The 27,244-nt window shown below is 49.3% G+C and overlaps 3 protein-coding genes across 3 annotated transcripts in view; 2 read left to right on the top strand and 1 right to left on the bottom strand.

Annotated features, from left to right (window-relative positions):
- The window catches only part of CAMKK1 (calcium/calmodulin dependent protein kinase kinase 1), a 77,772-nt gene extending 60,348 nt beyond the window's left edge, over positions 1 to 17,424 (top strand). The window contains exons 10-17 of the mRNA XM_054085054.1: positions 335 to 534; positions 1,201 to 1,254; positions 2,683 to 2,756; positions 6,503 to 6,590; positions 7,901 to 8,029; positions 9,071 to 9,174; positions 12,343 to 12,390; positions 13,620 to 17,424. Of these exons, the coding sequence (XP_053941029.1) occupies positions 335 to 534; positions 1,201 to 1,254; positions 2,683 to 2,756; positions 6,503 to 6,590; positions 7,901 to 8,029; positions 9,071 to 9,174; positions 12,343 to 12,390; positions 13,620 to 13,692 (770 nt within the window). The 3' untranslated portion in view covers positions 13,693 to 17,424. The remainder of the gene's footprint in view (positions 1 to 334; positions 535 to 1,200; positions 1,255 to 2,682; positions 2,757 to 6,502; positions 6,591 to 7,900; positions 8,030 to 9,070; positions 9,175 to 12,342; positions 12,391 to 13,619) is intronic.
- An 883-nt stretch (positions 17,425 to 18,307) lies between these two features.
- Positions 18,308 to 20,836, bottom strand: MIS12 (MIS12 kinetochore complex component). Its single transcript, XM_054085061.1, has one exon. The coding sequence runs from the start codon at positions 19,958 to 19,960 to the stop codon at positions 19,328 to 19,330; it is 633 nt and encodes a 210-aa protein (XP_053941036.1). The 5' UTR covers positions 19,961 to 20,836; the 3' UTR covers positions 18,308 to 19,327.
- A 350-nt stretch (positions 20,837 to 21,186) lies between these two features.
- On the top strand, positions 21,187 to 26,881 carry DERL2 (derlin 2). The gene is made up of 7 exons (XM_054084969.1): positions 21,187 to 21,308; positions 21,837 to 21,902; positions 22,181 to 22,254; positions 22,703 to 22,796; positions 23,302 to 23,497; positions 24,011 to 24,101; positions 25,962 to 26,881. Exons 1-7 carry the CDS (start codon positions 21,216 to 21,218, stop codon positions 26,065 to 26,067), a joined length of 720 nt encoding a protein of 239 aa, XP_053940944.1. The 5' UTR covers positions 21,187 to 21,215; the 3' UTR covers positions 26,068 to 26,881.
- Positions 26,882 to 27,244: the final 363 nt, after the last annotated feature.

Below are 27,244 nucleotides of genomic sequence, written 5' to 3' on the forward strand. Positions count from 1 at the left end.
TTCAGCTGAGACCACACAGATCTTCAAGATTTGTGTGCTTTCCTTCCCTGCTTGGTCCTGCTGTCAAACTGTTTGTGTTCGTGTTCGTTCTTTGTGTAATTACTGGTGGTAGATGTGTTTCTCCGTGTTGTACTCCAGTGAACATCCCACTGGGGCACCAAAAAGGAATGGCAATAGGAAATGGCATTTCTACTACATCATATTGCATATCCAGCAGCAGCTTTGAGTGGGGTACCTGAGCTCGCACCTCGATTTTCACCCTCCTGGAAAGGTTTCCCCTGGGTGTGTTGACTGCTGTGGTCGACCAGGCTCTTGTGTGTGTTTGTTTTTTCAGTGCACTACCAGAAGATCATCCACCGGGACATCAAGCCTTCCAACTTGCTCTTAGGAGATGATGGGCACGTCAAAATTGCTGATTTTGGAGTCAGCAATCAATTTGAAGGGAACGATGCCCAGCTTTCCAGCACAGCAGGGACACCGGCCTTCATGGCACCAGAGGCCATCTCAGAGTCTGGCAAAAGTTTCAGTGGAAAGGTAAGAGCTTTGCTCAGAACTGATGTCTCCTGGCACCCCACAGCGTGGCACAAAGGGCTGCACCACCACCTGCACCCTTTGTGTGTTGCCCACCCAGGAACTATGGTGCAAATTGGGGTTGTTATTAAGTGAAACTGAAGCTCTAATTCTGTATTCAGTCCAGGCAAAACATACGGTGGTTGTTCTCTGCAGTGGGTAGACAGGTTTTGCTGCAGGCTCTGCCATGTCAGAGCCCTTGCCGTGCCCAAAAGGAAGGGATAAAACTCCTAATTCCCTTGCAAAGTAATGAAGAGGCACAGGGGGCTGCTGGACACCAAAGTCATGTTTTGATCCCCCGAAAGTGAGGGGCACTGCGAAGCACTGATACCAGTGTGGGATAGTGTCTAGTGTAGGGTTTTTGCCTGGAAGGAGACTTGAAATTCAGGCATCGTCTTTGATGTTCAGCCCTGAACGGTGTCATTCCCTCTAAGAAGGGGCTGCTTGCTTGTCACTGCACCCCACGGGAAGGCTGAGGGTGGCAGCCTCTGGTTCAGCACAGTCCTCGTTCCCCTGGCGTGCTGTGGATGCCTTTAGAGCCCAACATCAGAGAGATGTTCTGTGAGTCAGTGGGAAAATCCAGCTCATTTGGATCATCCGTGTTGCATTTTGTTTACTGCTTTCTTTCAGGCGCTCGATGTATGGGCCATGGGAATCACCCTGTACTGCTTTGTTTACGGGAAGGTAAGCTGGCTTTCAGACACTGCAGCGTGGCATGGGAGCATCTGCCCGCCTGGCTTTTGACTCATTCCTTTCCAAATAAAGGCAAATATTAGAAACCAAGACCTATCTTCTGCAAGCTCTGTCTTCCCAAAAGCCCTGCGGGTGAGAAGGGGCTGACATTGTGATCTAAGGACAGGATGGTTTCTAGCCTTGGCCTCTGTGCTCAGAGCAGTTTTGTGCTGCTGCAAACCCAGAGCAGCATCAGTAGCACTAACAATGGTTTGCTGGGTCGTTATTTGAATCACCTGTATTTAGAAGCAAGCTGGTTAGAGCGTGGAGAGAGGCGTGGGTTTGATTGCTTGCTGCTGCAGCACTTTAGCAATCCAGATCACAGAAAGCTCTGTCTGCCAGAGCTGGGTCAGAGGGAGACCACTTCAGCAGAGCTGCCTTCTGCAAGCTCCTGTGGGTTTTCTTTCTTCTGTGGCCAGAAGCTCCTCATCCCAACCATGTTCCCTCGGGGTGAGCAGTACAACAGGGGCATGTGGTCTGTGTGTGCAGGTATGTTACTGGAACCTCCTGTCCAGCATGATCCACTGCAGATCCCACCACACAGGCATAAGGCGTCCAGCTCAGGGGGGAAGAAGTAGCTGTGGGAGACGGCAGAAGCAGAACTATCTCCATTTCTGCTGTGATATTGCCGAGCTAAGTGAGGATGGAAAACATTCCCTGACCTGTTGTAATGATCTCTCATTTGGGCCAGATCCTCAAGTGGAAGGGGATAAACTTGATTTTATATTCTGATAGAACCTCATGGTGATATTACTTCCCTCTGTGCCAAGCACTGGAGGAAAGAAAGAAGGAATATAAAGCCAAGCCCAAAGAGATGTTTGTCTGTTCCATGTGTAGAGTAAATATTGTACATTTTGTACCTACTTTATATTTCATGATTTAATCTGGCCAGGCAGGGTGACACAGGGCCCACCCACAGTCCTCTGGAACAAGAGGACCTGCTCCTCCAGTTTGGATGGACATGTTCATAAGGACCTGTGAATACGCTGCTTCTGCATCCCCCACAGCTCAGTTAGAAAATCCGGTGTTTTAATAGCGGTACTCAGCTCCAAATGATGCTTGGCACGCACCTCAAAGCCAGCCAGTATCAAGGTCTGCATTATTTCAGGTAGAGAAAAGGAAAATGAGCAGTTCATGGCCAGTGGACAGGCTGGATGGAGAGGGCTATCCCAGTCTGGTTCTGTATTCCCTTTGCTGCTCTCCTGCAATTATTTCTTAATAAGGGAACAAATTGTTTTATTTTGTGTGGGGAGATTTTGTTTATTTGCACCTCTGTGTAAAATCAAGAGAGTGCACAGAGAGCGCTTGTGTTGTGTGATTGACAAACACCTGAGCGGTGCCGAGATCTGACATCTGGAAAACCTTCTGTTTGTTTTACAGTGCCCTTTTGTAGATGAATATATTCTGGGTCTTCATAACAGGATCAAGAACAAGCCTGTAGAATTCCCAGAAGAGTAAGTAAACTTTACCCAACTAACTGTGAAATAAAGTTCAGCTTTCAGCGTTATTCCTTGCACAGCAGCAGGTCACCTCTGAGGGACAGATGAGAGTGGGTGAGGTGCTTTGTGTTCTCCACGTTCTTCATGTGGGTTTGTGCAGATGTTGTCGAGCAGAGGGAAGTTCAGCATCAAAGCACTGAGTGATGAGAGTTTGTGGTCTTGTGAGAGGAGCCCAGCAGGAGGTGATTATACTTGGTGCATCCTCAGTCTCTGCCACCAAGCCCCCATGCCTTTCCCCTTGTGTGTTGGCCTGCAGCATTCCTTCTGGTGACTTTCTGCTGGTGATTAATTTGCCTCTCCTCGTTGCTATCAGATAAGTAGCCAAAGCAGGTCTCTTCCTTCCTAGACCAGCATGGTAGTCAGGCAAAGCATCTTTGACCTCCTTGACCCAGTTGTTCATTCTAATAAAAACTTAGAGATAAAATTACTTGACTTAAAACAAGCATGAAGAAATTAAAACTCTAATGAAAGGCACGTCTGGTATAAGGGAGGAAGGCAGGGATGTTGTCAGCCAGCTTGCAATAGGTGCATGTATCCACCACGGATTATTTGTGAGATCCTCACTGAATTCTTAGACACCAACAGCGAAGGGCTGGATCACTGCCTTAGCAGTCCTTGGCTTCCTGGGGAATCGTGGCTGCCCCATCCCTGGAGGTGTTCAAGGCCAGGTTGGATGACACTTTGAGACCCCCTGATCCAGTGGGAGGTGTCGCTACCCATGGCAGTGGGTGGAACTGGATGGGCTTTGAGGTTTCTTCCAACCCAAACCCTTCTGATTCCTTTGGAGTCTGCAGAAAGCAGTGGGTGCTCAAGCTCTCTCCTATTTTAGACATCTGTAGAGGGGATAACTCATGCCCCAGGCTCCATGGGCTGTATTCATTCATCGCTATGAGGCAGAGCCGCTGCAGAAAGCTCAGATGGAGCTGTCTCTGCTCAGGCTGGTGGAGCTTGACACCAAGGACTGAGCAGACTACACCTCCCAAGGACCTGTGGCTGCAAGGTCAGCAAACACAGCGGGTATGGGGCTATTCCAGCAAGGCCACCCTGTGCTGTTGGTGAGGTCTGACAGCTAGCCGGATGTCAGGCGCTGAGAACGCAAAAGCTGGTTATGTCGTGTTGCCATGTTGCCACCGGTCGCTCTGCAGTCGGGGCAGGACTTTGCCTTGACAGCACTGCAGCAATAAAAAAGTTGTTTATGTTCCCCTGGCATGGTCCCTCTGCTTGCTGGGGTCCTGGCAAAATGCCTGTCCTCTCTCAGCCGTCATCTATTTGGGTTAGCAGTCAGCTTACAGTGACTGTTGCCATCTGTCTCTGCAGTAAGTTATTAACATTTAATAGGCTGACTGTGTTGTGCTAAGAACCTTTTCTTCATCCAGACACTTCCTTCAGCCGTAATTTGGCTGCCTGATTTATTTGGATTTCATGGTGACCTGCTCACCCCATCGAAAACAACGCCGCACCCCTCATTAGGCTGTTGGAGGAGCAGTAAGTGGCTGCTGAACACATCTATGTGTCAGATAAAGGCAGTAAGAGACACACGTAAAGTTGGAGTTCACTGGGCTAGATTCACCCTGACCTCCCACAGAATTAGCACCTCGCTACAGTTAGGAATGTTTTGGATTCAATTTATTTCACCATGGCTACAAAAGACAGAGTGTGCGGAGTCCATGGCAACTCTTTCCCTGTTTCCTGACAACCTTGAGGACAGCGGTGGAGCTGACTGTAGGGCAGCATTGTCCCTTCCCTTCCCTTAGAGACGCTGGAATAAATATTTATCTCTGGAGTTCTCATTCATGTCAGTGAGTCCTTGGCATGACCTGAGGTAAATGGGGCTAGCTCATACCCTGACAATCCTGGCTTGACTCAAAATCAAGCTGGAGAAGTGTCTCCAAATGTAGTAAGAGAGCCAGAAGCTCTGCGTGGTCCCTCGTTGGTGAAGAGCCGACGTCCAGGACACTGTTCTCTGAGCTGGGGCACCCTGTAAAAGGATTTGTGCTGCTGGCAGCCCTCCCAAATGGGTCCTGAGCTCTGCAATGCTTGGCATTTTCCTGAAAGCAGTTACAGGACTGTGACTGAGGAATTCCAGCGAGCGCAGGCTTTTCAGATGAGAAATGCCATTCGGGTGCAGCGTGTGCCCTGGCAGAGCGGAGAGACGGGAAACAGAGATGGGGAGATGGGATCTGTTACCTGGCTGTAACCCACCTGGAACTTTGTCATCCTCTTCACAGGGCTTTTCCTTATGGCGTTAATCCTGTGTTGTGGAGAAATCAATCTGGTTCCCAAGAAATGTTCTGATTCAGCTTTTTAAATAAAGCTGTTGCTGGTTTGTTGTGGATCTGATGTGAAATATTTTAGAAACACCATCTCACCTGCATCTCAGCGTGGCCCTCCTGTAGGATTTTGTTCATTCTGACCTGCTAAAAGCACTGTTGCTCCCCAGAGCTGTTCCTCTGCACTGGGTTCTCATCTCCAGAGCAGCACTGTTCTTCCCGTTCCCGCTTCAGTTGTCACCAGCAGGGCAGCCAAGGGAGGGAGAAGTCTCTGGGGCCTCATCCTGCCCATTCCCTTGTCTGGGCCACACTGCCTGTGTTCTGCAGCCCCTTGATGCATCTCTGAAAGTGCTGGGACTTTAAACTGAACCCACATTCTGCCCCTTCCCACTGAGCAGGGTTGTTTGTGGTTAAGATCCCACAACCAAAGTCCACCTGAAGTATTAAGAAATTATTAAACATTAGCTCTGTTTTCTGTGATATGGTCTTCAAGTTAGGTTTATGGCAGTTCTTTTCCTCCTCTGCTGGGGGAGGGCACAGAGGAGGTGGGCACAGCACCATCAGGATTTTCAACCTGAAATCCAGCCCTGCTGGGCAGTGATATTTTATGCTGCTAAATCCCATCTCCATGCAGAAACGCAGCACCTTGAAAGCTGCCTGCTAACAGTTGTATCCTACGCCGGCGTTTCATTTCAGTAGCGCTTTGATTGTAGAGATCAAGCGTGTTTAAAGGCGTTGCCTGTGTCGTTAGCACCAGAAGTCACTGAAGCCTTTGGACTGGAGGGAGAGACTGCAGGACCAGGGACTCTGTGTGAATAGAATGGCTTCTGGGTTCAGGTTGGGGCATTTCTCTTTAAGTTGTGTCTGTTCATTCCCTCCTCGTGTTCCCCAAGACTGATTTATACAGGTAGGAATTACTGAGCTACTGAACTAACTGTCATCACGGTTCATCATACTACAGCCTGGATGCTTAGCCGGGAATTTGAGTGTCAAATGGGGATGTTTTTTCCCAGCACACAGTTGCTCATGGTGCAGGTTCTGTAAATTAGGTTGTGCCCTTGTACCACAGAGCCCAGCTCCAGGTCTGCTCCCAGTAATGCTTCGTTGTCCCAGAGTCTGTCCTCTGAAGTTCCCCTGTTATGTGCTATCTTTAAAAATGTCCTTAGATCCATTTGCCTTATCCCTTGTCCCGCATTTTGAGAGCGCGCAGCTCTGTTAGTGGGTAAAACAAGATAACCAAACTCCATAGCGGTGACCAGGATGCCCGAGAAGGAACCAAGTCAACCAGACCTTCCTTTCTCAAGCCAGGTTTGCAGAGAAAATGCCTTCTGAGCGGAGCAGATTCTCTGCTGAGTAATCTCAGTAAGGACCATGAGTGCTTTGAGAACTTACACTTCTCTTGTTCACTCTGCTGCTATTTTCTTTCCTCAGAGCACAGATAAGTGAAGAAGTCAAGGATCTGATCCTACGCATGCTTGATAAAAATCCCGAAACAAGGATAACAGTCCCTGAAATTAAGGTAAATTGGATATTGCTCTTATAGTCTTTTATCTCAGCAGATTTTTGTTGTTCCTTTGGTACCTCCTAATGAGGCAGAGCTGTTCCCAATGTTTGTTTTGGGAGCTTTCTCTGGCACGCTGCCTCAGAACGGGAGAGTGCTCATTTTGCAGCGTGGAGCAGCTCTGTCGCTGCTGCTTGCTTGGGGAATATTGACAAAAGCTTTCTTGTTTACTTATTTAAATTAAAATTACTCAAAAGTTGGCTGATCCTCAGCGAATCCCCAGGAGATTCGACATTGTCATGGGGTCTGTGAGCTGCAGAGCCTGTGCTGTCGGTGTTGGACCTGCGTTACAGGATCTGAAAGCACGTTGCTCCTCTGGTGCCTGTGTGGTCAACAGCCTCGAGGCAGCACGTTTGTTTCTATCGGCTTTACTTGGGAGATTCTTGTTAACACAGGCAATGACTAGGACTGGGAGAGCACCGTGCTTTGCAGAGTTTGGCTTCGTCCTCTTTTAACATGGGCTTTCTGTCCTCGTGTCACGCCCCACTGAGTCTCTGGAGCTGCTGCAGGCTCTCAAGATTTCCACTGAGATCCATCAGCACCCTGTGTGGGGTACATAACTCTTCTTCGCTTTGTCTCAGGCCAACACCAGCACGTTTGCCACCGAAGCTGACAGTAGGGAGGTTGAACTTGAAGAAGAAATGTGATGTCACTTCTCTCCATCATGCCTGTAAGGCCACAACTGTTGATGGTGGGAAGAGCTTTGGAGCTGTGTTAAGTGATTTCACTTGGCAGCTCTTGTGGGCACTTCATGTGAAATCCTGAGCCCTGTATGAACTCTGTGGAGAAGAGCAGAGCAGGGTGCTGGATTTTATCCCTGGCTGTGGAGTGAAGATGCTTAGTGTGCTTGAGGACTTGTGTTTGAAGCTGTCTCTTGCGTCAAGCTGGGCTCTGGGTTCAGCCCAGGGCTTTGGGCACTGCTTTTCTCATGTTGTCAACCAAGGAAGCCACCCCATGAGAGGCAGTAGGAAAAGAGCAGCTTTCTTCTCTTGTTTCGCCGAGAAAGATGATGGCCAAGCAGCTTCTTAGGTTGGTGATAATGGATCTGACAGCACTGGGCATTAGGGGATGCCATCTGACCAGGCACCAGAGTGCAGCAGTTTCCAATGGAGCTGATTGAACCGCACTGCTGGAAGTAGAAAACAGAGCGGTACCGATCGCTTATCCCCATAATCAGTCCTGTGCCCTCATTTCCCTCTCGTCATCAACATCGTAGCGCTCTGCTGCAGAAGGGAGAGCTACAGCTGCCTCTGTTCCTCCCCACACAGGTGCATCCGTGGCTGACCAAGGGTGGTGAGGAGCCGCTGCCGCTGGAGGAGGAGCACTGTACTGTGGTGGAGGTGACAGAGGAGGAGGTGAAAAACTCAGTGAAGACGATCCCGAGTTTGCCGGCTGTGGTATGTATGAGCCACAATCACATCCTGTGCCTGATCACGAGCATGATAATGTGCTGAAGCTCTCAGCTGGTGAAGGAGGTTTGGAGAGGGAACACATGTGCTCCTGCCACAAGAAGGTTGGCCTTTCAGCCAAGTGGGAACCTTTTGTGCCTCTGAGTACTGCAGCAGCCTGACTGCAGGGCCTGACTGTGGGAGCAGTCCTGTTTATATCTGTCTGGCTGCTCCCGTAGGACCTGTAGGGTCACGCTTCAAAGCATTTGGCATCAGACATTCCAGAACACCAGAAGCATCCTACATGTGTTTTGTTTCATTAGTCTAGAGGGTGTAGGACACCTTATTTGGATCCTCAAAATGAAGGCACCACACCTGGAGGTGGCCTGGCCAGAAGAGCAGGGATAGGACATTGGCCAGCGGAGTGTAGAACTGGCACTTGCCTGCCAGCCTTGGGAGACCACAAGAGGATGGTCAGGGCTCTTGGCAGGTTGTGTGTAGCCAGCTGGAGATCTGCTCCAGGCAGTTACTGTGATGCCTCTGGAGTTTTCCTCATCCTGGAAAAAAGGGATGCTGAGCACAGGAAGGACCTGTTTTCACAGCTCTTGTGGTGCGATAGTAATATAGATACTTGCCCCAACAGCTGGCTGAGGGAGTGAAAACCATCCTTTCCACTTGACCTTTTCATTCTAGCCTGCCAGAGCTGGCAGCCCTTCCCGGGCAGTCCCTGCCTGGGAGAACAGTCCAGGAGAGCTCTGGTGCCTCCTCCCTGTGGGCTTGGACCACCACGAGTGGCAGGCAGTGGTCACCGGCATCTGCTTTGCCTCTTGTCTGCGTCCAGAGATCTGAGCTCACTGCCCAAGGGAGTGGCGTTGGCACTGCCTGGAGGTCAGACAGCTGTTCCGTGGGTTTCTCTAGTTCTGCTCTAGCTGCGCTTCTGCTAAATGTCCATTTAATTATTAAAGAAGCTGTCATTGGACTCTTTGAACCAGCTTCAAGGGGGTGATGTCAGTCCTGCTGTTCTCACTGGTGTGTTTTTCTTCTTCAAAGATCCTGGTGAAGGCCATGCTAAGAAAACGTTCCTTTGGAAATCCATTCGAGGTTCAGACGAGACGGGAGGAGAGATCCATGTCTGCGCCAGGGAACTTACTGATGTACGTGTATACGGCCTTGTCCATGCAGAGAATGAGTGGAACAGTTTACAAACCTTTTCTGTGGCATTTAAGGTCAAAACTCACTTTAAATCAAATACTGAGGCTACATTCTACCTCGAGTCCTCCAGGGTTAAAATACAGTGCAGTAAAACAGCCTAAATACTCTTTTAATAGTTGTGGTTCTCTCTGCAAGATGTGTTTGGTCTAAAAACACGTCAGGTGTTATGTGTGTCTGGGTTTTAACCTGTTGGTTTATAACACGCTGTGATCAAAGATCTATTAGAGATTGGCCAACTAAAATAAATTTAATTAGAGTCTAGTCAGAATACGTGTTGGAGGGTTTAATTCTTCTCTCCTTCTTTATGGACAATGGAAAAGGCACCAGATGAGCAGTTCGTATGTTTTATAAACTCAGAATGAGATGATGTGGTTTGTCTGGGGCCCAAGGTGGGCAGAGACACTGAGGGCAGGCAGAAAACACTCCGACATTGCTTTTTTCATTTCAGAAATGAGAAAATAACGACTGTTAGATTCATCAGCAAATTTTAAAAACAATGGTCTGGCTCTGTAGGGGTTAGGGGAGAATTTTTCTGTCCTTTACTTGGCCCTTAATTCTTCTCCCTCGTGTTAGTTATCCATCCCTTTCAGAGCCGGGATTGTGGGCCATCAGTCCAGTAACAGATGGACCATTAGCCTGACCTGGGACAGTTAGTTTTATGTTATCACCTTGCAATATCTATAAGGCTGCAGTTCACAACAAAGCTATGTTGTCCCAGAATGATCTTTTTCCACCCCAAATCCCAGTCCCGTGCCTAGCAGACTCCCACGAGGCTGTGCTGAGTCTCACTGCACCTTTGCCAATGCACACAGAGGAGTGTGTCTCGCTCAAGGATGTGTGGGGATTTAAGGGCTCAGCTCAATTAAGGATGACAATGCTTTAGAGCCCAGCTGTGTATCAGAGACTGCAGTAAAGGCTTTGCCTTTGAGTCCAGGGCCAGGTAATATCAGACAGCAATTTAACAAGCACCCCCAAGACAGAGCGCTGCTGTGGGGAACAATCGGATGAGCGTGGCAGTCATGGCTCCTTGGCCAATGTAGCACAAGGGATTTGTCCTCATTTGCTTCCTGTGGCTCATTGCCTTCCAAATTAGTTGTATTAGCTAAAATACCTTTTGAATGAGCCTGGATGACTATAAATTTCTAGTACCTAGCAGGAACAGATAATATTGTTGTAGCAGTTGTTGGCTCTGCAGAGTTCCTGCATATCAGACTTTGTTTCCTCCCTGCTCACTGGGCTGGGGACCATAAAAGTGGGGCTTGCTGGAAGAGCAGTGCCCGGAGCCATCGCCGCTCTCCTCCTTGTTGCCCACAAGGAGACGAGAGAAAAATGAGCCTCTTGCCAAGTTCCCCAGCTCTGCCACAGAGCTTCTCCTCCGCGATCTGTAGAGAGAGGTAATATTGCTCTGGTAGTATTGCATCTCCTTCCAGTTATGGGTAGAAAAGAACTCACCGTGTTTCTATGTAAGAAAAAAGAAAAGCAAATTAGACAACTGCAGTTTGTCATTAAATTTATTTAATTGGGCTGCATGGGAAATAGCCAGAGCTCTGCTTGCTGCTGCTGCTTCAAGGATCTTGTATCAACCCATGCTGAGGTCATATTCTACAGGAAAGCCTGTGGCAGCTGTGCCTGCTTTCTGGTGTTTGATGCCTAATGGATGGTTCTTAAAATGGATCTGTCCTTTAAGGAAATAGGAAGAGAAAGGAGCCCATCTAACAGTCCACTGTTTGGGATTTGGAGAGGAGAAAAGTGTGAATTATGTGGTTGGATCTTGTTTTAATTTCTCCCCGCATTACCTGTGCGCAGCACGCTGGGCTCTGTTCTGAGAGGCGCTTTGTGCAGAAGCCGTGTGTGCACAAGTCTCTGTGACAGCAGGAGCTCTTCCGTCTTTGCTGCAGCCTTTGTTCCTTTAGAGGACACCACTAAGGCACCGGTTTGAAGTAGTTCTTCAATCAGCACAGGGAGAAGAGGGGGCTTTTTTAGCATTCCTGAGCCAATCCTCTCTGGGTGTTATTTATTGCTTTGTTTAAATGCACTGAAAAGCTAAAAGGCAGCTGTTAAGATGACAGGCACGTTCAGGATAGAAGGGAACTTGAGTGAAGATGTCCCCATTTAGCAATTCCCAGTTTGCACTGTTTGCCTCTCCCATAGGAGCCCTCTGCACACCTGAAAGCCATGCGGGAGCGCTGCCAGCCATCACCTTACCCAGTGAGCCGCCTGAAGTCCAGGTGGCATCAGATCCTCCCTCTGTGCAGGATCTCCCAGAAGGTGCAGGGATTCACTGACCCTCGCAGTTCCTGAGCTACGGCCAGGTTCACGCCTGTCATTAAGGTTGGCTTCAGAAGCAACCCATTGGGTTTAATTCTTTTCCAGCTGCGGGGTATATTTTAAACCCAGCTGCTCTGCGTTCACAGCAAAGTTCTAGGTTTGTTAGCAACACTCGCTAGGTTTCTTCTGCCAGCTCCAGATTTCTCCTAATTGAGTCAGCGCTTGCTTCTCTGCATTTCATTACTCTCATTTATTGCAGCTACTACCTATCAAATTAATTGCTGTGTTTTGACAGACCCAATTTACTTTCCCGTTATGACTGCTATAACTATTGATGAAATGTGGTTGTCAGCTCCCGTACAGGGGATCAGCCTGGATTTAGAAAGCCCAGCCTGCTTCCAGCCTTCCTAAAAAGAGAGTGAAAGAGCTATCACTGCCCTCTGGGCCGTACTGTCCATGTAGGCTCAGCACCAGCAAGCCACGAGGGAGAGGGAGGTGAAAAAGTAACTGGGCCAGGTCTTCAACAAGAAGCAGTTTCTTCCAATGCAGCCCAGAAGCACCTGCTCCATGAGGGCTTTGTGCTGAGAAGGTCCCAGAGCTTGGTGCCACAGGCCTGCTCAAAAATAGGCTCCAGATCCCCAGAGGGCAGCCAGGTTTACAGCATCATCCAGTACTCCCAGTGCCCGCACTCATCTGTCCTTTGGGCTGCAAGTAGACGTGACTGATGCTCTCCATTTCACTCCGCTCGCTGGGCTCGTTAGGTACAGAAATATGAGCTCCTTTGCCTGCTGCCATCATCTTCATGATCACTTTCTTCATTTGTCTCGTTGTTTTGCTCTCAGGGACAGGTTCCTCTTAAACACATCTGTGTATTTGCATCCATCTTTAAGGTAATTCAGTGTCTGTGTTTCCCTTAGGTGCTGTAGAAATGTGTGTCCTCTCCTCAGCCTGTGTGATTTGTGTGGTAGTGAGAGCATTCGGCTCCATCCTTCCTTCCTGTAGGAGCAATTCCACTGCTGTAATTCTCTCTGTGTGTGACACTAATGTTTATGTATGCTTTTTAATATTATCATTATTTGTGGTCCTTTGGCATCTCAGCCACCTTTTGGGAGGGAGGGGTGGAAAAAGCCAGTTGGGTTTTAGCAGGAGCTGCTGCTCAGCCCTGTGTTTGCAGAGAAAGAACAACAGAATTTTGGGAAGACTGAAGCTGAACTTTGTCATTCGGGTTTAATATTTAGTGATTATGCAAAAAAAATAGAGCCAGAGCGTCCTCTGCTCTGGCCACTCTGCCACTCCTCGGTGCTTCTGCCTCTGACAGCGTGCTGGGAAGGCTCCTGGCTGCCCAAAATTGTCTGCTCTGTGCAACCACCCACCACACCTCAGCCAGGACCCCTTTAAATCATGATCATTTGACTGATGAGTTGCACAGACCCTTCTAGGCAGCAGGTGATCCAATTAATTCTGTTAAATACTGAAATAACATCCAATGGAGACTGTGACAAGCAGTCTACAAACATCTCAAAGTCCCAAGATCTGATGCTTAGGCAGGACACAGCCTCCACTCAGGCTTGGGGACATCTGCTCTGGGATGGGGGACCAGGAAACAACCGCATGCCTCTGAACACCTTTGTGAGCCGCTCCATCGCTCTGGAGACTGGCTGGCCTGGTTTATTGCTCTGAGATGAATGGATGAGCCAGGATGTGTCTGATCCAAGTGAGGGAGGACTTGCAGCTTCTCCAAAAATAGTCAGGAGAAGGTGGGTGGAGGAGGATGGGAACTGACGTGCTTAGAGCCGTGCCCTAAGCAGCTCTGAGCCTGCTTCCCCACTGGCAGAGATAAGGTGTCCCATCCTATCACAGCACAGCAACACTCAAGGCTGCTGTGTAGGAAGACTTTGAAAAGTGGGAGCAGGGGGATCAGACTGGAAGCATCATGGTCTGCGTACAATGCAAGTAAGTTACCTTAGCTCTCTTTAAGGACTGATGCTCTTGAGCTGGTTCTTTGCTGTTCCCTCTGATGTTGTTGACCTGGTTTGCCTGTTGGAAAAAACTTCACCTGCTTTATCTCGTGCATTGCTATGTGCGTGTAATCTCTTTTATTTCCTTGCTTTTCATGTAGAAAACAAGGGAGCAGAGAAGGAGGCAGGGACCCAGAGCTGCCTGACGTGTGTGAAGATGAAGCTACATCCTGAAGCTGCCTGGCTGTGCTGGCTGGTCACTCACGTGCTGCTGCTGTCGTACCCATTGTGGTGTTGTCTAGCACACATCCGCCCTCATCGCCAAGTCCAGGGCCTGCAGAGCAAAAAAACCCACCGAAACGGACCAATCCAGAAAAGCTGAAAGGAGAAACAGAGCAGTAGCAAGGAGAAGAGCGAGTCCTCAGGCAGCGTGGCTGGCAGAGGGCTGGCTCGGCCTCGTGGGCGGCTGCGTTCCTCGTGCGAGGTGTCCATGCACTCCTCCGTGCGTGCCTTGCTCTCCACTTGTGCTTCACGTGTGGGCTTCGTAGCTGATTGTCTTGGCCGATGAATGTGGTTTTATTTGTAATGCAGCAAACCAAACATTGTTGTTCACCCCGGAGACTTTTTCCTTGCTTTATTGCATCCTCTATTTCAAGCACCGGGAAAAACAAATGCGTCAGAGCCAGGTAACATCAAGGGCAACAGTTTCGTTTAATACACGGGTAAAGCACTTCTGTATATCAGGACACAGTCCTGCTCCTGTTGGAGCTGATGGCAAGATGTCTATTGCTATCAGGTAAATGGTGATGAGATCTTCCTTTCAGAGTGAGCGCTCTCACTCTTCATGCCTTCCTTTCTCTTTTTTTCCCTTCTCTTCTTACCCCTCAGTTTTGCACAGTGTAAATCCTGCCGGCATCGATGGCTTTAAGGCAGTGTTGTAAAACAGAACAACTACCCAACGCTCTCTGTAATGTGCAATGAGCCTTTGGACATCGTAAAGATCTGGAAAATTTGGGATATGCTGTTACATGGCAAGGCTTCGTGCCCTGAGGATGTTGCTAACCCAGTGTCCTCCTCCCAGAGAGCTGCGATCACGCTCTCTCAGCTGCACCCGATCCTGTGCTCACCGACCTGGTTCTCAAAGGTGAAAAGAAGTGGCAGGTTGGGGGTTTATTTCATTTCCCCTCACTCATCTCTCAGCTCCTTTAAAATTATGAACCTGATGCTTTTAAACTTCAATTTCTTGATCAGTGACCCAGACTGGGAGAGCTCCCTTAGGATGGGAAATATCGGTGAAGGGTTTATAGACTAAGGAAAGCTACAGAACTCAAATGTGATCAAAGCTTGATCTTTTGGGGTTTTAAGGCTTTAATTTTGAACTTTATTTTAAGACTGTAATTTTTATGCACGTGCTGATGCTGCTATTTTATCCAGACTGCTTCTAAACTTGGGATTAGAAGCTTCATCTCTACAGCTGGACAACAGGTGAGAGACTGCACTGGAAAGGCGAACACCACTGTTTTGGTGGCTGCTGGCCGTGTGGACTCTTGTGTGTAATCGGGAATTTCACTCTTGCACTCAGAGGGTGAAAAACCGGTGACATCATTCCACCAAAATAAATGTCAGTATTTTCCCTTGAGCTTGGTGGGGCCTGAAAATGCCCCTGGGAAGCCAACGGGGTTGGGTTCTTATTTTATAGTAGTTAAATAAAGGACACAATTCAATTTGGTTCCTCCATATAACCGTCTTACTGTCTGGTTTAGGTTAATCCTGAGGGCTTGGGGCTTTCAGTGCCCTAATTGATTGTGCAAGGGGATATATGTGTGAGCATTGTTGGTAGTGACTGGTGTTCCCGTTCTGTTTACTGCGATCTGTTTGGTGGTTCCCGGTGGTTTTTTTGGCAGGATTTTCCTGCTGGTGCCTTCTGCTCCCTGTCCCCAGCCTGCCATCTCCCCTCGCACATCCTCAGCCACCCCGAGATGCCCAGAAGCAGTCACCAGCCTGGGATCTGCCCCACATCTCACTTGTAAATACTGGCAAACTGGGAAATGGTATCACATCTGATGGGTTTTGGTAAGGAGACCTTGAATGTCTAAAGCAGGCTGAGGGTTTTTATCCTGTAAAGGTCACTGCTGTGGGCCTGGGCTCCGTGTTGCTCGCATCCAGGTGGGAAACGCTGCCTGCGTTTGTGCATCTGCCGGCCCTGCTGTGTTCTCAGCATCCTCCAAGAGCCTGAGGCTCGGCTTTGGCCCTGTGCCGCGATCCATCCCGCGGGCTGGCACATGTGAGCGCAGGATGGGCCCTGCTGCCTTGTAAGGAAGATGTAAGCACCCGGTGAAAGGGAGTGAAAACTGGGATGGCGACTTGGCAAGTCTGAGAGCACAGGGGGGCTCTGCGAATGCAGGAGGAGGTTGGTTGCATGGGGAGCGAACGGAAGTGAAAAGGGATCTCTGAGGAAAGGAATCATCGAGTGGGTTGGGTTGGGGGGGGTACCTTAAAGCCTGTCCAGTTCCAACCCCCATCACGTTGGATGGGGCTTGAAGCCCCCTGACCCAGTGTCCCTGCTATGGCAGGGGGTGGGACTGGGTGGGCTTTGAAGTCCCTCCAACCCAAACCATTCTATTCCATGATTATTTGTTATTTTTTCATTGCCTTAGACGCTAGAAGCAAGCGCACAGCAGACTGGGTTTTCTGAGAGATCAAGTGTCACATCTCAATGTATTTTCTTTATCATTGTTTTGGGGGTGGGTAAGTCAGGCCTGTCCTCTGCTGGTTGCCGGGGCATCAATTGCAGATCTTGTTTGTGTCCTGTTGGGTGGTGCTTTGCTTTTTGCATCTTGCAGGTGAGAGAAATCTGAGTGTCAAAGCTACAAGTTCCCCTGGAAACCAGTGCCGGGGATGCTGCTGGTCAGTTATGGGTTGGCAGCGGGTCCGGTCAGGGTGCAGCCAGCGTGAGCACCGGCACAGGCTGCGGCGTTTCCCCTCAGAGAGAGGGTAGGGGTGGAGATGGACAGTGTGGCAGCTTTGGGAATCTTCTTGCATGTCCTTGCAAGAGGAGGTGGAGGGGAGACCTTATTGCTCTCTGTAACTCCCTGGAAGGAGGTTGTAGCGAGGTGGGTGCTGGGCTCTTCTCCCAAGTGACAAGGGACAGGATGAGAGGAAATGGCCTCATGTTGTGCCGAAGGCAATGGCAGGGAAGGCAGGGTCCTTTCTGCCCGGAGGGGATCTCAATGTAGAAACATTTCCAAAGGAAGGAGGATGGTGCTGCAGTGCTGGGGGGTCCAGCAGGAAAACTGGAGGCTGGCAAAAGGTACTGGAGTTTATGTGTAGCTGTAACTTAGTTTGGGTATCAGACTTCCTCACTTCACCAGGGCACCTTTACAGTGGTGTTTGAGCAAAGCAGTGGAAGGAAGAGATTTCTTTTCCAGCCCAGAACTTCCTACACAAAACCTCCCGATCTGAATTAACCCGGATTATCCCACAACCTTTTTTCTGAATGCAGCCTCCCACGGGACTGGGGAAAGAAAGGAGCTCAAGAGTTGCTGCCTTTCATGTTCCCTTCCCTGGAGGAAAGCCACGGATGCTCAGAGTTGTTGCTAGCAAATGCCCAGGCCCTCAGGCAGTAACCTCAACCATCAGGCAAAGCGGTCTAAAAAAGGTGTGAATTCAAGAAAAAACAAACTGCGACTTCTGAGAATGTAATTGGGATCCTCTGTGCCGTAATTTTGCTGCTGTTTGATTTATAGGCCTGTTCAGTTGGTATTTGAGTCTCTTGTTACACTTGTTGTTAATATCCGAGTCTGTACGTACTCTGCTAAGACTCCAGCATGATGGATATGCACTCAGTGCTGTAATGGCACGGGGCCATTACACTGTAAATATGTACCATGAATAGAGAGGCTATTTTTTGCATGCTTTTGTACTCTAGAACCGAAGCGAAAATGACAATAAAGTCCACAGAAACGACATTCAGTGTAAGTGCAGTTCCTGACAGGGTGCGTGCTGCTGGCTCTCGCGTGCTCTCTGCTGTTCAAGCCCTCTCTGTGCTTTTAGCTGCACCAAGAAGTTCTCACAGCGTTTCCACCGCTCCTTCTGTCCCTGCCCTTTTCCCGATGGGCTTTCCCCTGGACAGAGGCTCAGTGACCTATTGTGCTTCGGAACCACTCCACGAACCGCTACAGCATCTTGCTGTAATGTGATCTGTGGCCCAGTTCTCTTGCTTTAATTGTGTTTGCTTCCAAAGAAAGGTGCAATTTGCTTTGAAAAATGTGAGCTGGACGCCTCTGTTCTGCACCCCATTTGTTCAGTGCAGGGGTGCAGCCCCAGGGCAGTTCCTTTCCCTCAATCCCACCCAGGCACATGGTGTCTGATGTGTAAATGCATCGAGCAGAGCAGCCACAAACCCGTCTAGGATAATCCACATCACCGGGGCTGCCTCGCGCACTGTCTCCCTGCCAGGTGATCCCTATTTTTCTTGGCAGAGGCAGTTTCTCCAGGCTGTGTTTTGGGAAGAGGGAGGCTCTTGCTTTGTCTGGGCCAGCCAAAATCCCTGTGAAAGAACATTTTTTGGCATAACAGGGATTTTTTTCATCATTATAATGGGATGGTGTTGCAGGAGCATCTCCTGCGCTGCCGGACCCTACTGCAGGATGGGGACAGGGGCAGCAGTGAGGGAGCTGAGACCAACACCCCTGCACAAGCCCAGAGCTCATCATCAGAAATCAGTTTGCTCTGTGAGGGTTTGCTCAGTGCAGTGCATGTTTCAAGATAACGGTGTTAGCGAGCTCTCTGTATGGAACCTTCAGGAGCCAGAAAAGCAAGAATTGCAACTTCTGTTTTATGCTTTTAATCCACTTTTTTATTGTAGTAACTTCTAATTATTCACAAGTTTAATGTCTTTCAAACATCTATGCCAGTAAAGCAGAAGTTAGTGCTGATCTTCCATGATACATCCCTACAGGAGATACCGAACCTGCGGAGGCCAAAAGAAAGGTGCAGGCAGGCTGGAATGTATTTGGAATCAAGTACAGAGAGAATTAGCTTCTCCAGAGAGCTCAGCATAGCTGTCAGTCTTTCAACATCTGATTAAACACAAATAAAATGAACTTGTGCCAAACAGCAAAGGCTGCCACTGGACAACAAAAACAAACCAGAAAATACACACAAGGTAACAAAGAGTTAAAGGAGAGGAAAGTGATGGAGCGGCTCCTTTCCTGCAGTGGGCTCTGGACCGTCGCTGCATGGGGCAGGATGCTCTCCTCACTGAAAGGAAGCTCTAACTGCCTGTTTGCAAACACGGGCAGAGTGGGAACTGACCCCAGCGTTTCAGAAATGGGGTTGAAATTCAGTACTGAGGCAAAGAGATCTCTCTCATCAGAGCCTCGATGACAGTCTTGCCCTCTGGAATTCCTCACCTTTCGCTTTTAGACCTTGGTGAAGAGCTCCTCAGCCGCCACAAGGCCCTGCCTGTGCAAATCGGCTCCAGCAGGAAGCGGGTATCAGTCCGGATGTCCTTGCCCACAGAAACATTGGCTGAACTGGGATCTAACTGGAAACTCACTCGGACGTTCTTACAGGATTGGTTTTAAAATAATCAAAACAAACAACCGCTGCATTGTGTGAGGGATACTCGCAGCAAAGTTACCCAACTCCAAATTTACTCTCAGTCACCAGTTTCAGTTACATTTACATTTTGCTGGCTTTCTCCTCTCCACGCTTCCCTCGGGAGGTGCTAAATAGGTGCAGATTGACACACCTCAGTAGATTTTAGTCCAGATCCTGGCAGAAGCAGAGAAGCTTCTGAAGAGAAGCTGCTACCATTTTAAGCAAGCTGTCTAAATGATTTTTTGTTGCCTTTTCAGAATTTCCATTATGATAACTGATCATGCTTCTTTATTTTTTTGCTTTTCTCTTCAACGTCTTTCAGCACCTCTTGCAGTTTCTTGGAATTCTGTGTCAAGAACACCAGGCTCTCTTTAAAGTTGCCAGTCCCATGCTCCCGACAGCTATTCTCAAGCCCATCGAACCACTGCAAGATCTTCTCAAGCTCAGCCTGCACAGCCTTCTGCTCCTCCAGCTCCGCTTGAAGAGCCTGCCCGGCGGATGCCTCAGCTCGGTACTGCTCCTGCAGCTGGCGGGTCTCATCCTGGAGTGCCTGGAACTGCTCTTTGCTATAGGAATATTGCTCGTGGACCTTGTCCTCGGGAAGGAGCACATTCTCGGGGATGTTTAACACCAGCTGCAGAAGCACTTCTTCCATTTTGCTGAAGAGTTTGTCAAAGTGACCCTTCATGAAGAGGAGGAATTTCTCTGTGCTTTTCCTGATTTGAGAGGGGCTGATTTTACAGCCAGGAATCCCGTCCAGCTTCTTCAGGATCACACTCTCAACCACCAGCATCACTTCAAACAGGTAGTCCTGGAATGCAATGTAGATGCGCAGCATACATGTCTGTGGGGTGAAGCCGAAGAACTGCGCCTCGTAGGCCATGGGGTTGACCGACATGGTGGCAGAGAAGAGCAGGCCCCAGGGAGCCAGACCTGGAGCTGGCGGGGAGCGCTGAGCCTCAGGAGTCGAGTCCTGGGAAGACAGGCCTGGAGCTGGTGAGGAATGCTGAGCACGGGGAGCTGGGCCTGGTGCTGGTAAGCGAGGAGCACTGAGTCCCAGGAAGAGAGGCCTGGAGCTGTCGAGGAATGCTGAAACCAGGGAGTTGGGCCTGGAGCTATTGGGAAGCACTGAGTCTTCAGGAGCTGGGTCTGCTGCTGAGTGAGCGCAGCAGGAGCTGGGCCCGGTGGGAAGCGCTGAACCAAGCAGGGCTTGGCTGTGAGCTGGTGAGGAGCGCTGAGCCTCAGTAGCTGAATCCCAGGAAGATGGGCCTGGAGCTGGTGAGGAACACTGAGCCCAGGGAGCTGGGCCTGGAGCTGGCGAGGAGCACCGAGTCCTAGGGAGAGAGGCCTGATGCTGGTGGGGAGCACTGATCCCAGAGGAAGCCGGGACTGGCGCTAAGCAGGCAGTGCTGAGCCCTGGGGAGCTGGGCAAGGCCTGGCTGCAAGCTGGCAAGAAGTGCTGAGCCTCAAGAGCTGAGTCCTGGGAAGACAGGCCTGGAGCTGGCGAGGAATGCTGAGCAGGGAGTCAGTCCTGGAGCTGGTGAGTGAGGAGCACTGAGTCCCAGGAAGAGAGGCCTGGAGCTGGTGGGAAGCGCTGGGTCCTGGGGAGCTGGGCCTGGTGAGAAGCGCTGAGCCGAGCAGGGCCCAGCTGTGAGCTGGCGAGGAGCTGTGAGCTGGCGAGGAGCACTGAGCCCGAGGAGCCCGGCACAGAGCTGAGGCGGCTCCGCTGTCCGCAGCGCAGCCCCGAGCCCCACCTCAGCCCCGGTCCCCGCCGCTTCCCGCCTCGTTTGAACGCCCCGCGCGCGCCGCCCGGCGCCGCCAATCAGAAGCCGCCAGGGTGACACGCGCCAACCAGTCAACGAGCGCCGCGGCGCCTTGTGGGCGGGGAAATGGGATCGACCAATGACAGCGCACGAATGGGTGGGCGGGGAACGTCTCTCAGCCAATGAGAGTGCAGAAAGGGGCGGGGACAGAGGAGTCTCTTGGCCAGTGAAAGCGCAGCGCGGGGGAGGCGGGAAAAGCCTCTCGACCAATGAAAGTGCAGAGAGGAGAGCGGGGAAAGCCGCTCGGCCAATGAGAGCGCAGCTCGAGGGCGGGGCGCGCGACGAGGTGGCGGAAGCGGAAGCGGCGCGAGGACGGGGGAGGGCGCCAAGATGGCGTACCAGACCTTCCGGCAGGAGTACTTGCAGGTGCCACCCGTGACACGGGCCTACACCACCGCCTGCGTCCTCACCACCGCCGCCGTGGTGAGCGCGGCGGGGCTCCGGGGGGGAGGCAGCTCCAGGGGCCTCGTGGCGGCGGGATTGCTGGGGCTCCGGTGGCGCTGAGCCCCCGTGGCGGCGAGGCGCTCCGGTGTTGGGGGAAGCCTCGGAAGCCCTCGGCGGGCGGCTGAGGCAGTGGGTTCAGGGGGTAAGGACAGGCTGCCGTCGTGATGGGGCTCTGGTGTTGGTGGGGCTCCGATGTGTGTGGGGGCTCTCGGTGGCGGCAGGGAGGTCTGGTGGCTGTGGGATCCCATGGTGGTGGCGCTCAGGGTGGCGGGAGCTCTGTGTCGGCGGGGCTCTGGTAGCCAGGGGGCTTCCATGGCAGTGGGGTCCCTGTGGCAAGGAGGCTCCTGTGGCTGTGGGGATTCCCACAGCAAGGTGCTCTGGAGCTAAGGGGGACACACCTGTGCTGGCTCTTTGTGAGCTCTTTTTGGTGCAGAGGAAGGGGGACACTCATTTGGGTGCATGTGGCTTTTTCTTAGTGTATCAATCGCATTAAATGTTCTCTTTCAGCAATTAGAACTGATAACGCCCTTCCAGCTGTATTTCAACCCAGAATTAATATTTAAGCACTTTCAAGTAAGTGTTTTCTGACGTATGGGAGGTTTTTAAGGGCAGTTTGAGTTTGCAAACGCCTGTCCTCTCCTAACTGAGTGTTACAAATGACTGTGGCTTTTAGCATTGATGTTGTTGTTTAAAACAGCTGTAAAGCTGCTATGCTGATCTCTGTGTCTCAGCACAGATCTTGGGCTCGCTTACTGTGAAGGAGAGTGCAGTGGTGGTGTTACTTGCTTTTATGTTTAGACAATAAAAATAACCTGGCATGTTTAAAGTCCTTGTATTTTTCTTATTTCCAGGTATGGAGGTTAATCACAAACTACTTATTCTTTGGACCAGTTGGCTTTAATTTTTTATTTAACATGATCTTTTTGTATCCTTCCGCACGTTTCTTTTCTTCCCTCGGAAAGCCGAGCTTCAGAGTACGAGTGGGTTGTTGTGCATTGCCTGTAGGCAAAGGTTCAGTTCTGCTCCTCCCTGAAGTTCTTGGGTGTGTTGTAGTGCCCACCTCAGTGATGTTGCAAATGGCCGTCGACAGAAGCTCCTTCATGGGTTGTCAAGGAACCTGTCATTTGGTTTTATGGTGTTCAGACTTCCTTGTACAAGCCCAATCCTTCTGGCTGGCTCGGATACAGGAGATAATTCCAAGTAACTTTCTTCTCCTGGGTCGCCCTCTCTGCTGAGGCATCTGCAGAGAGGTGGCTGATGAAGTAAATTGATACAAAACTTACCTCTATAGTGAATTATATTTTGAATTGTTTTCGGCTTAGATCTTTAGTTCAACTCCTTTGCAACCACGTTTTCCTGACCTGCAACTTCAGATACCGTTACTGCCGCATGCTTGAAGAAGGCTCTTTCAGAGGTCGGACAGCAGATTTTGTATTTATGTTCCTTTTTGGAGGATTTTTAATGACTGTATCCTTTTTCTATTCCAAACTGCTTTAGTGACGCTAAAGAGATGCAAATGAGGACCAAAACCGTGAGGCTACGTTTATCTTAATTCTTAGGGGGACAATTACAAGGAACAACGGTGTTTGTTAGAGTGCTTTTAATGCTCTGTGACTGCTGCTGTTCGATACCGGGCTGGACTGTCAGGCGTTTTGCTGCTTGGCAGGATTATAGAAATGAGATTATCGGATAAAAGAGGACTGCTCAGGGGTGTAATTATACTCAGGCTAAGAAGCACTGGTGCTTCAGTGATTTCATGCAAAATTATACTTTAAAGGGGTTATTCCTGCTGCAGGTACCCTGAATCCCCCTATGGGTGATGAATTCGATCAACTGTAGGTTTGATTTACTTAAGCCTAGTAAAGCAGTGATAAGAATTGTATGGAAAACGTAGGATTACAGGAGTATCCTTCTCACACTTGGCTTCACAACACTTGTTTGGTGAACTGTTTTCTTTAACTGCCTGTCGCAGCTTTTTGGTCTGTTGGTGAACTTGGTTTTCTTGGGTCAGGCATTCACAATTATGCTCGTGTACATTTGGAGCCGCAGGAATCCCTACGTCCGTATGAACTTTTTTGGCCTGCTCATCTTTCAAGCCCCATTTCTGCCCTGGGTATTGATGGGCTTTTCCCTGCTTTTGGGGAACTCCGTCATTGTGGATCTGCTGGGTAAGCAATTGCAAGAACCACAAGGATCTGTTCCTGCAAATGTTTTACTTGCCTTTTCCTCAGTATTAGTGCCTCCGGTGTATTTATACCAGGCTTTTCTGATTTCTAAAAATTTTGGCCTATTTTGAGCGGTAACAGGGATATAAAGAGCTTCTGATGCTTCAGCTTTTTATTGCTTGAAATCAGTCCAGGTACGTAATCTGGTGTGGGTACCAGAGTATTGAAGTAAGATAGCTTACATTACTATTTTTATTAACTCTAATAAGGCTGTAATATCAGCATGTTTAATAATGAAAGCAATTTTCCTTCTGTTAATGGCTTATAGCATAAATTCATCTTTTCACCAGATGTCAGTGTGCTTTGCTGGCATTTGTATTTCTGTATCTCTTAGTGTATTTTCTGTGAAAGAATCGATGTATGAGTTTTTTTTTCCTGAAAAGTCTAGTGAAACATTTGAAAGTCATGAAGGAGAAGTGTTGAAAAATCACCATTTGCCTTTTCTTTGTATACCAGGCATTGCTGTTGGGCACATTTATTTTTTCTTAGAGGATGTCTTTCCCAATCAGCCTGGTGGTGGAAGGCTCCTGAGAACACCAGCTCTCCTGTGAGTATTGGTGTCTGGTTTGGAACGGGTGGAGGAAAAGTGCTTGTATGGAAAAGTGTTTATGATTCAGTCACGTAACCTTCTGGGGAATCGGGCAGCGTGAGACAGAATGTGGGGTGTCTGTACTTCCTCTTTGGTTTAACTTCTGTTGCTGAACAAGGGAGAAGGATCTTACAGATGCATAAGTGGGAGCTAGCGGAGAAGAGCCAAAGGGTTTTTTTGTGTTCCTTAGTTTCTTTGGTGACAGTTGTGAACCTTTGCTCACTGAGCTTTGCCTGTTGGTGGCACCAAAGATGTGTCTCTTAGAGCCCAGCTGTGCGTGAACAGAGTAACTGAGCTGTTAAATCTGTCTAATATCATCTGTAGTTTGTAAATCGTCCTCATGTCACAACTTTGGCAAAAGGCTTCCGTCTCTGTGCTGCTAAGCAGTGTTGCTCCCGCTCGGTTCCCCAGCACGTAGCGGGCTGTAATCGCTGAGCGGGCTGTGCAGCAGCTGGCTGAGAGCAGCTTGCCAAAACAATCAGGTGGCTGAGGCCTTGAAAGCTGAGCTCTGAGACTCTCGGAGTTGTCCAGAGCCAAAGTGGTTCTTTTTGTTTAAACTGGCCTCCAAGAAGCCTGGGTAATTAAAATGTCACACTCAGGCCTGTGACTGATTGATTGGCCCAGTACACCAATTTTGTTCAGTATCAGCTCTGTCTTCAGCCGGTGACCGTGCTGGGTGGTGGCTGCAGGAGTGGCAGCCCCAGCGCGGTGGTGCTGGTCTAACTTGCCCGTAGCAGCTGAAAGGTGTTTGTGGTGAGGGCTGCCTTCATATAGGTGCAACTCGAGACAAATTGAGTCACAATATCACATAGGTGCGATAAGGGTTTATTTGAAACTTTCCATCGTCCCAGAGGGTGTGTGCAGGAGGGATCCGAAAGCTGTCGTAGCAATGTCTGGTGCCTCAGTAATTCTCTTCCTCTCAAAAATGTCAGCCTGCTCTTGAGCTGCCATTTAAATCCTTTACATGTCTGTGTTCAGAAAGCTGCTTATGATTCTTGTCCAGGTCTAGAATTGGGCATTTTTTTTCTCCCAGATGCTTTAATTTTCTTTGATGTCTCAGCTGTAATCCTGTAATGCCCCTGGTATTTTCTTCTTTCTTCTTCTGAAAACCTCTCTGGAATGGCGTGTCACTCCGGGTGAAGAGCAGTAATCCCTTCAGCTGTTCTAAGAAATGTCTTGTTAAAAGACAGTTTATTTCAATGGATCTATTGTTTGCTTCTGTGCAGCCTGGGATTTTTTTTGTTTGTTTATTTCAAAGAATCTACTAAATTACGCTCTCTGGTTAAACAAATGCAGGGAGCGAGAACCTCTGAAACTAGTTTTGAGTGGCAAAATAACCTATGAGATTTAGCATGATTTTTGTAATAAATTGGAAGCTCTGAGTCTCTGGAGCTGTCTCAAAGCAGGCTTCTCTGTGGATTTCAAGTCTGCCTGTCAGTGCCTGCATCCTGCCTGCAAGGTTGAGATTATACTGCCTGTTTGCCCCCTTTGCAGGATGTAAAGGGTTCTTCAATACCCCAGTCATGTTTTCTCCCTTATCCTGTTCTGGCTGTGTGAAAATTCTGGCTTACACTGCAGGTGGAGTTTTAACTTTGAGCTGAATCTCATCAGTCTCTGTTGTTTAGGCACATAATTCTGGACCTCCTTCCAGATGGCTCCTAACTGGGGAGAATATGTAGCTTGAGGATAAATCACTGGTGCTCTGGCAGACTCTTTCTGGGGGAGGGTGTTGTTGTACATGTGCAGAATTTGAGCACTTTTGGTCTTATAGTGAAGTTCTAACGGGGGGGAAAAAACCCTCTGTTTTCTGTTTTCCAGGAAAGCAATATTTGATACTCCAGAAGATGATCCTAATTACAATCCCTTGCCAGAAGAACGACCGGGAGGATTTGCCTGGGGAGAAGGTCAGCGCCTTGGAGGATAATAAGTGTCTGTGCCAAAACCCATGGAACACTGGGAGAGACTGAACCGGGTGAAGTTCCACACTGGGGACTGTCTTGTTCCCCGTCGCGGAAAGGACACTTTCTAACAGCTCTATGGTTCTGAATACAAGCACTTTATGAAACGGCAATCTGATCCAAGACACTTCTAGGCTACCAGCATCTTTCCTATTCAGGGATTTGATTGTGCTGGTGTAATGAAAATGCTAATCCAGTGGAGCCAAAAACTTAGAACTGGAAACCATTTTCTGTCAACTTCAGTTAACAAGGCCACAAGTACTTGTTTAAAGTGATTTCTAAAGCATTTTTTCAAGTTATTTGATACGGGGAAACTACAGGGGACAAACCCAACTTTTTTGATTTTAACTCATTTTTTATTCTTGGATAAAATGGCTACAAGGTGATTGAAAGCGTAAGTCCCTGTTTCAATGACAAAAGATTTTTTAATCTGAGATGCTATTGTCTCCCGTCTTGTTTGTAAGGAATATGGCCTGCAGCACAATGCAGGCTTTTCCCTTTGCTGGTGGGGATTCTGGAATGCGCTTCTGTGTGAAAATGCTTCCAGGTGGAGACCGAGTTTTCCTGGCTTTCCCCCCCTAAGTTGTGTGTTTGGATGGCCAAGTGTGAGCCTGACGAGTTGGTTTGAACAGGAGGGGTACAAACCCCACCCCCTCCCATGCACACCTCACTGTTATCAAATGACTTGGAGCGCTAGGGAAGGAAACTTGTCTGGAGTCGGAACTGCTCGAATATCTCAGACGATGAGTTGAATAAAATGTCTTGTGGATCCTTTTTTGTTAATCTTTTGTGTAACCCTGTAGTCTTGGTGAAAAAGCAGAGGTTGGGAAGAGCAAGTCCCTGAAGAGACAGCATTAACAGGTGCTTTTCCCTTCAGTGTGTCAGAACTCCTAGAAAACAGCATCGTCTGCCAGGCTGCAGGTGTGCAGTGGGGGCTCGTCAGGCCAGGCTGGATTCGGCTTGGAGCACCCTGATGCAGTGGGAGGTGTCCCTGCCCATGGCAGGGGGTGGAACTGGATGGGCTTTAAGGTCTCTTCCAACCCAAACCGCTCCATGCTTCTATGATTCAAGTTGCAGCAGGGCAGGTTCAGATGGAACGGGAGGAGTAATTTTGTCACTGAAGGGGTTCTCAGGCACTGGCTG

The sequence above is a fragment of the Cuculus canorus genome, chromosome 20 (assembly GCF_017976375.1).
Source record: "Cuculus canorus isolate bCucCan1 chromosome 20, bCucCan1.pri, whole genome shotgun sequence".
Classification (NCBI taxonomy): Eukaryota; Metazoa; Chordata; class Aves; order Cuculiformes; family Cuculidae; genus Cuculus; species Cuculus canorus.

Coding starts and splice junctions, on each gene's coding strand:
- MIS12 (XM_054085061.1), bottom strand. CDS start 19,960: ATGTCGGTCAACCCCATGGCCTACGAGGCGCAGTTCTTCGGCTTCACC.
- DERL2 (XM_054084969.1), top strand. CDS start 21,216: ATGGCGTACCAGACCTTCCGGCAGGAGTACTTGCAGGTGCCACCCGTG. Junction 21,903..22,180: donor TAATATTTAAGCACTTTCAA/GTAAGTGTTTTC, acceptor TCTTATTTCCAG/GTATGGAGGTTAATCACAAA. Junction 24,102..25,961: donor CTGAGAACACCAGCTCTCCT/GTGAGTATTGGT, acceptor TCTGTTTTCCAG/GAAAGCAATATTTGATACTC.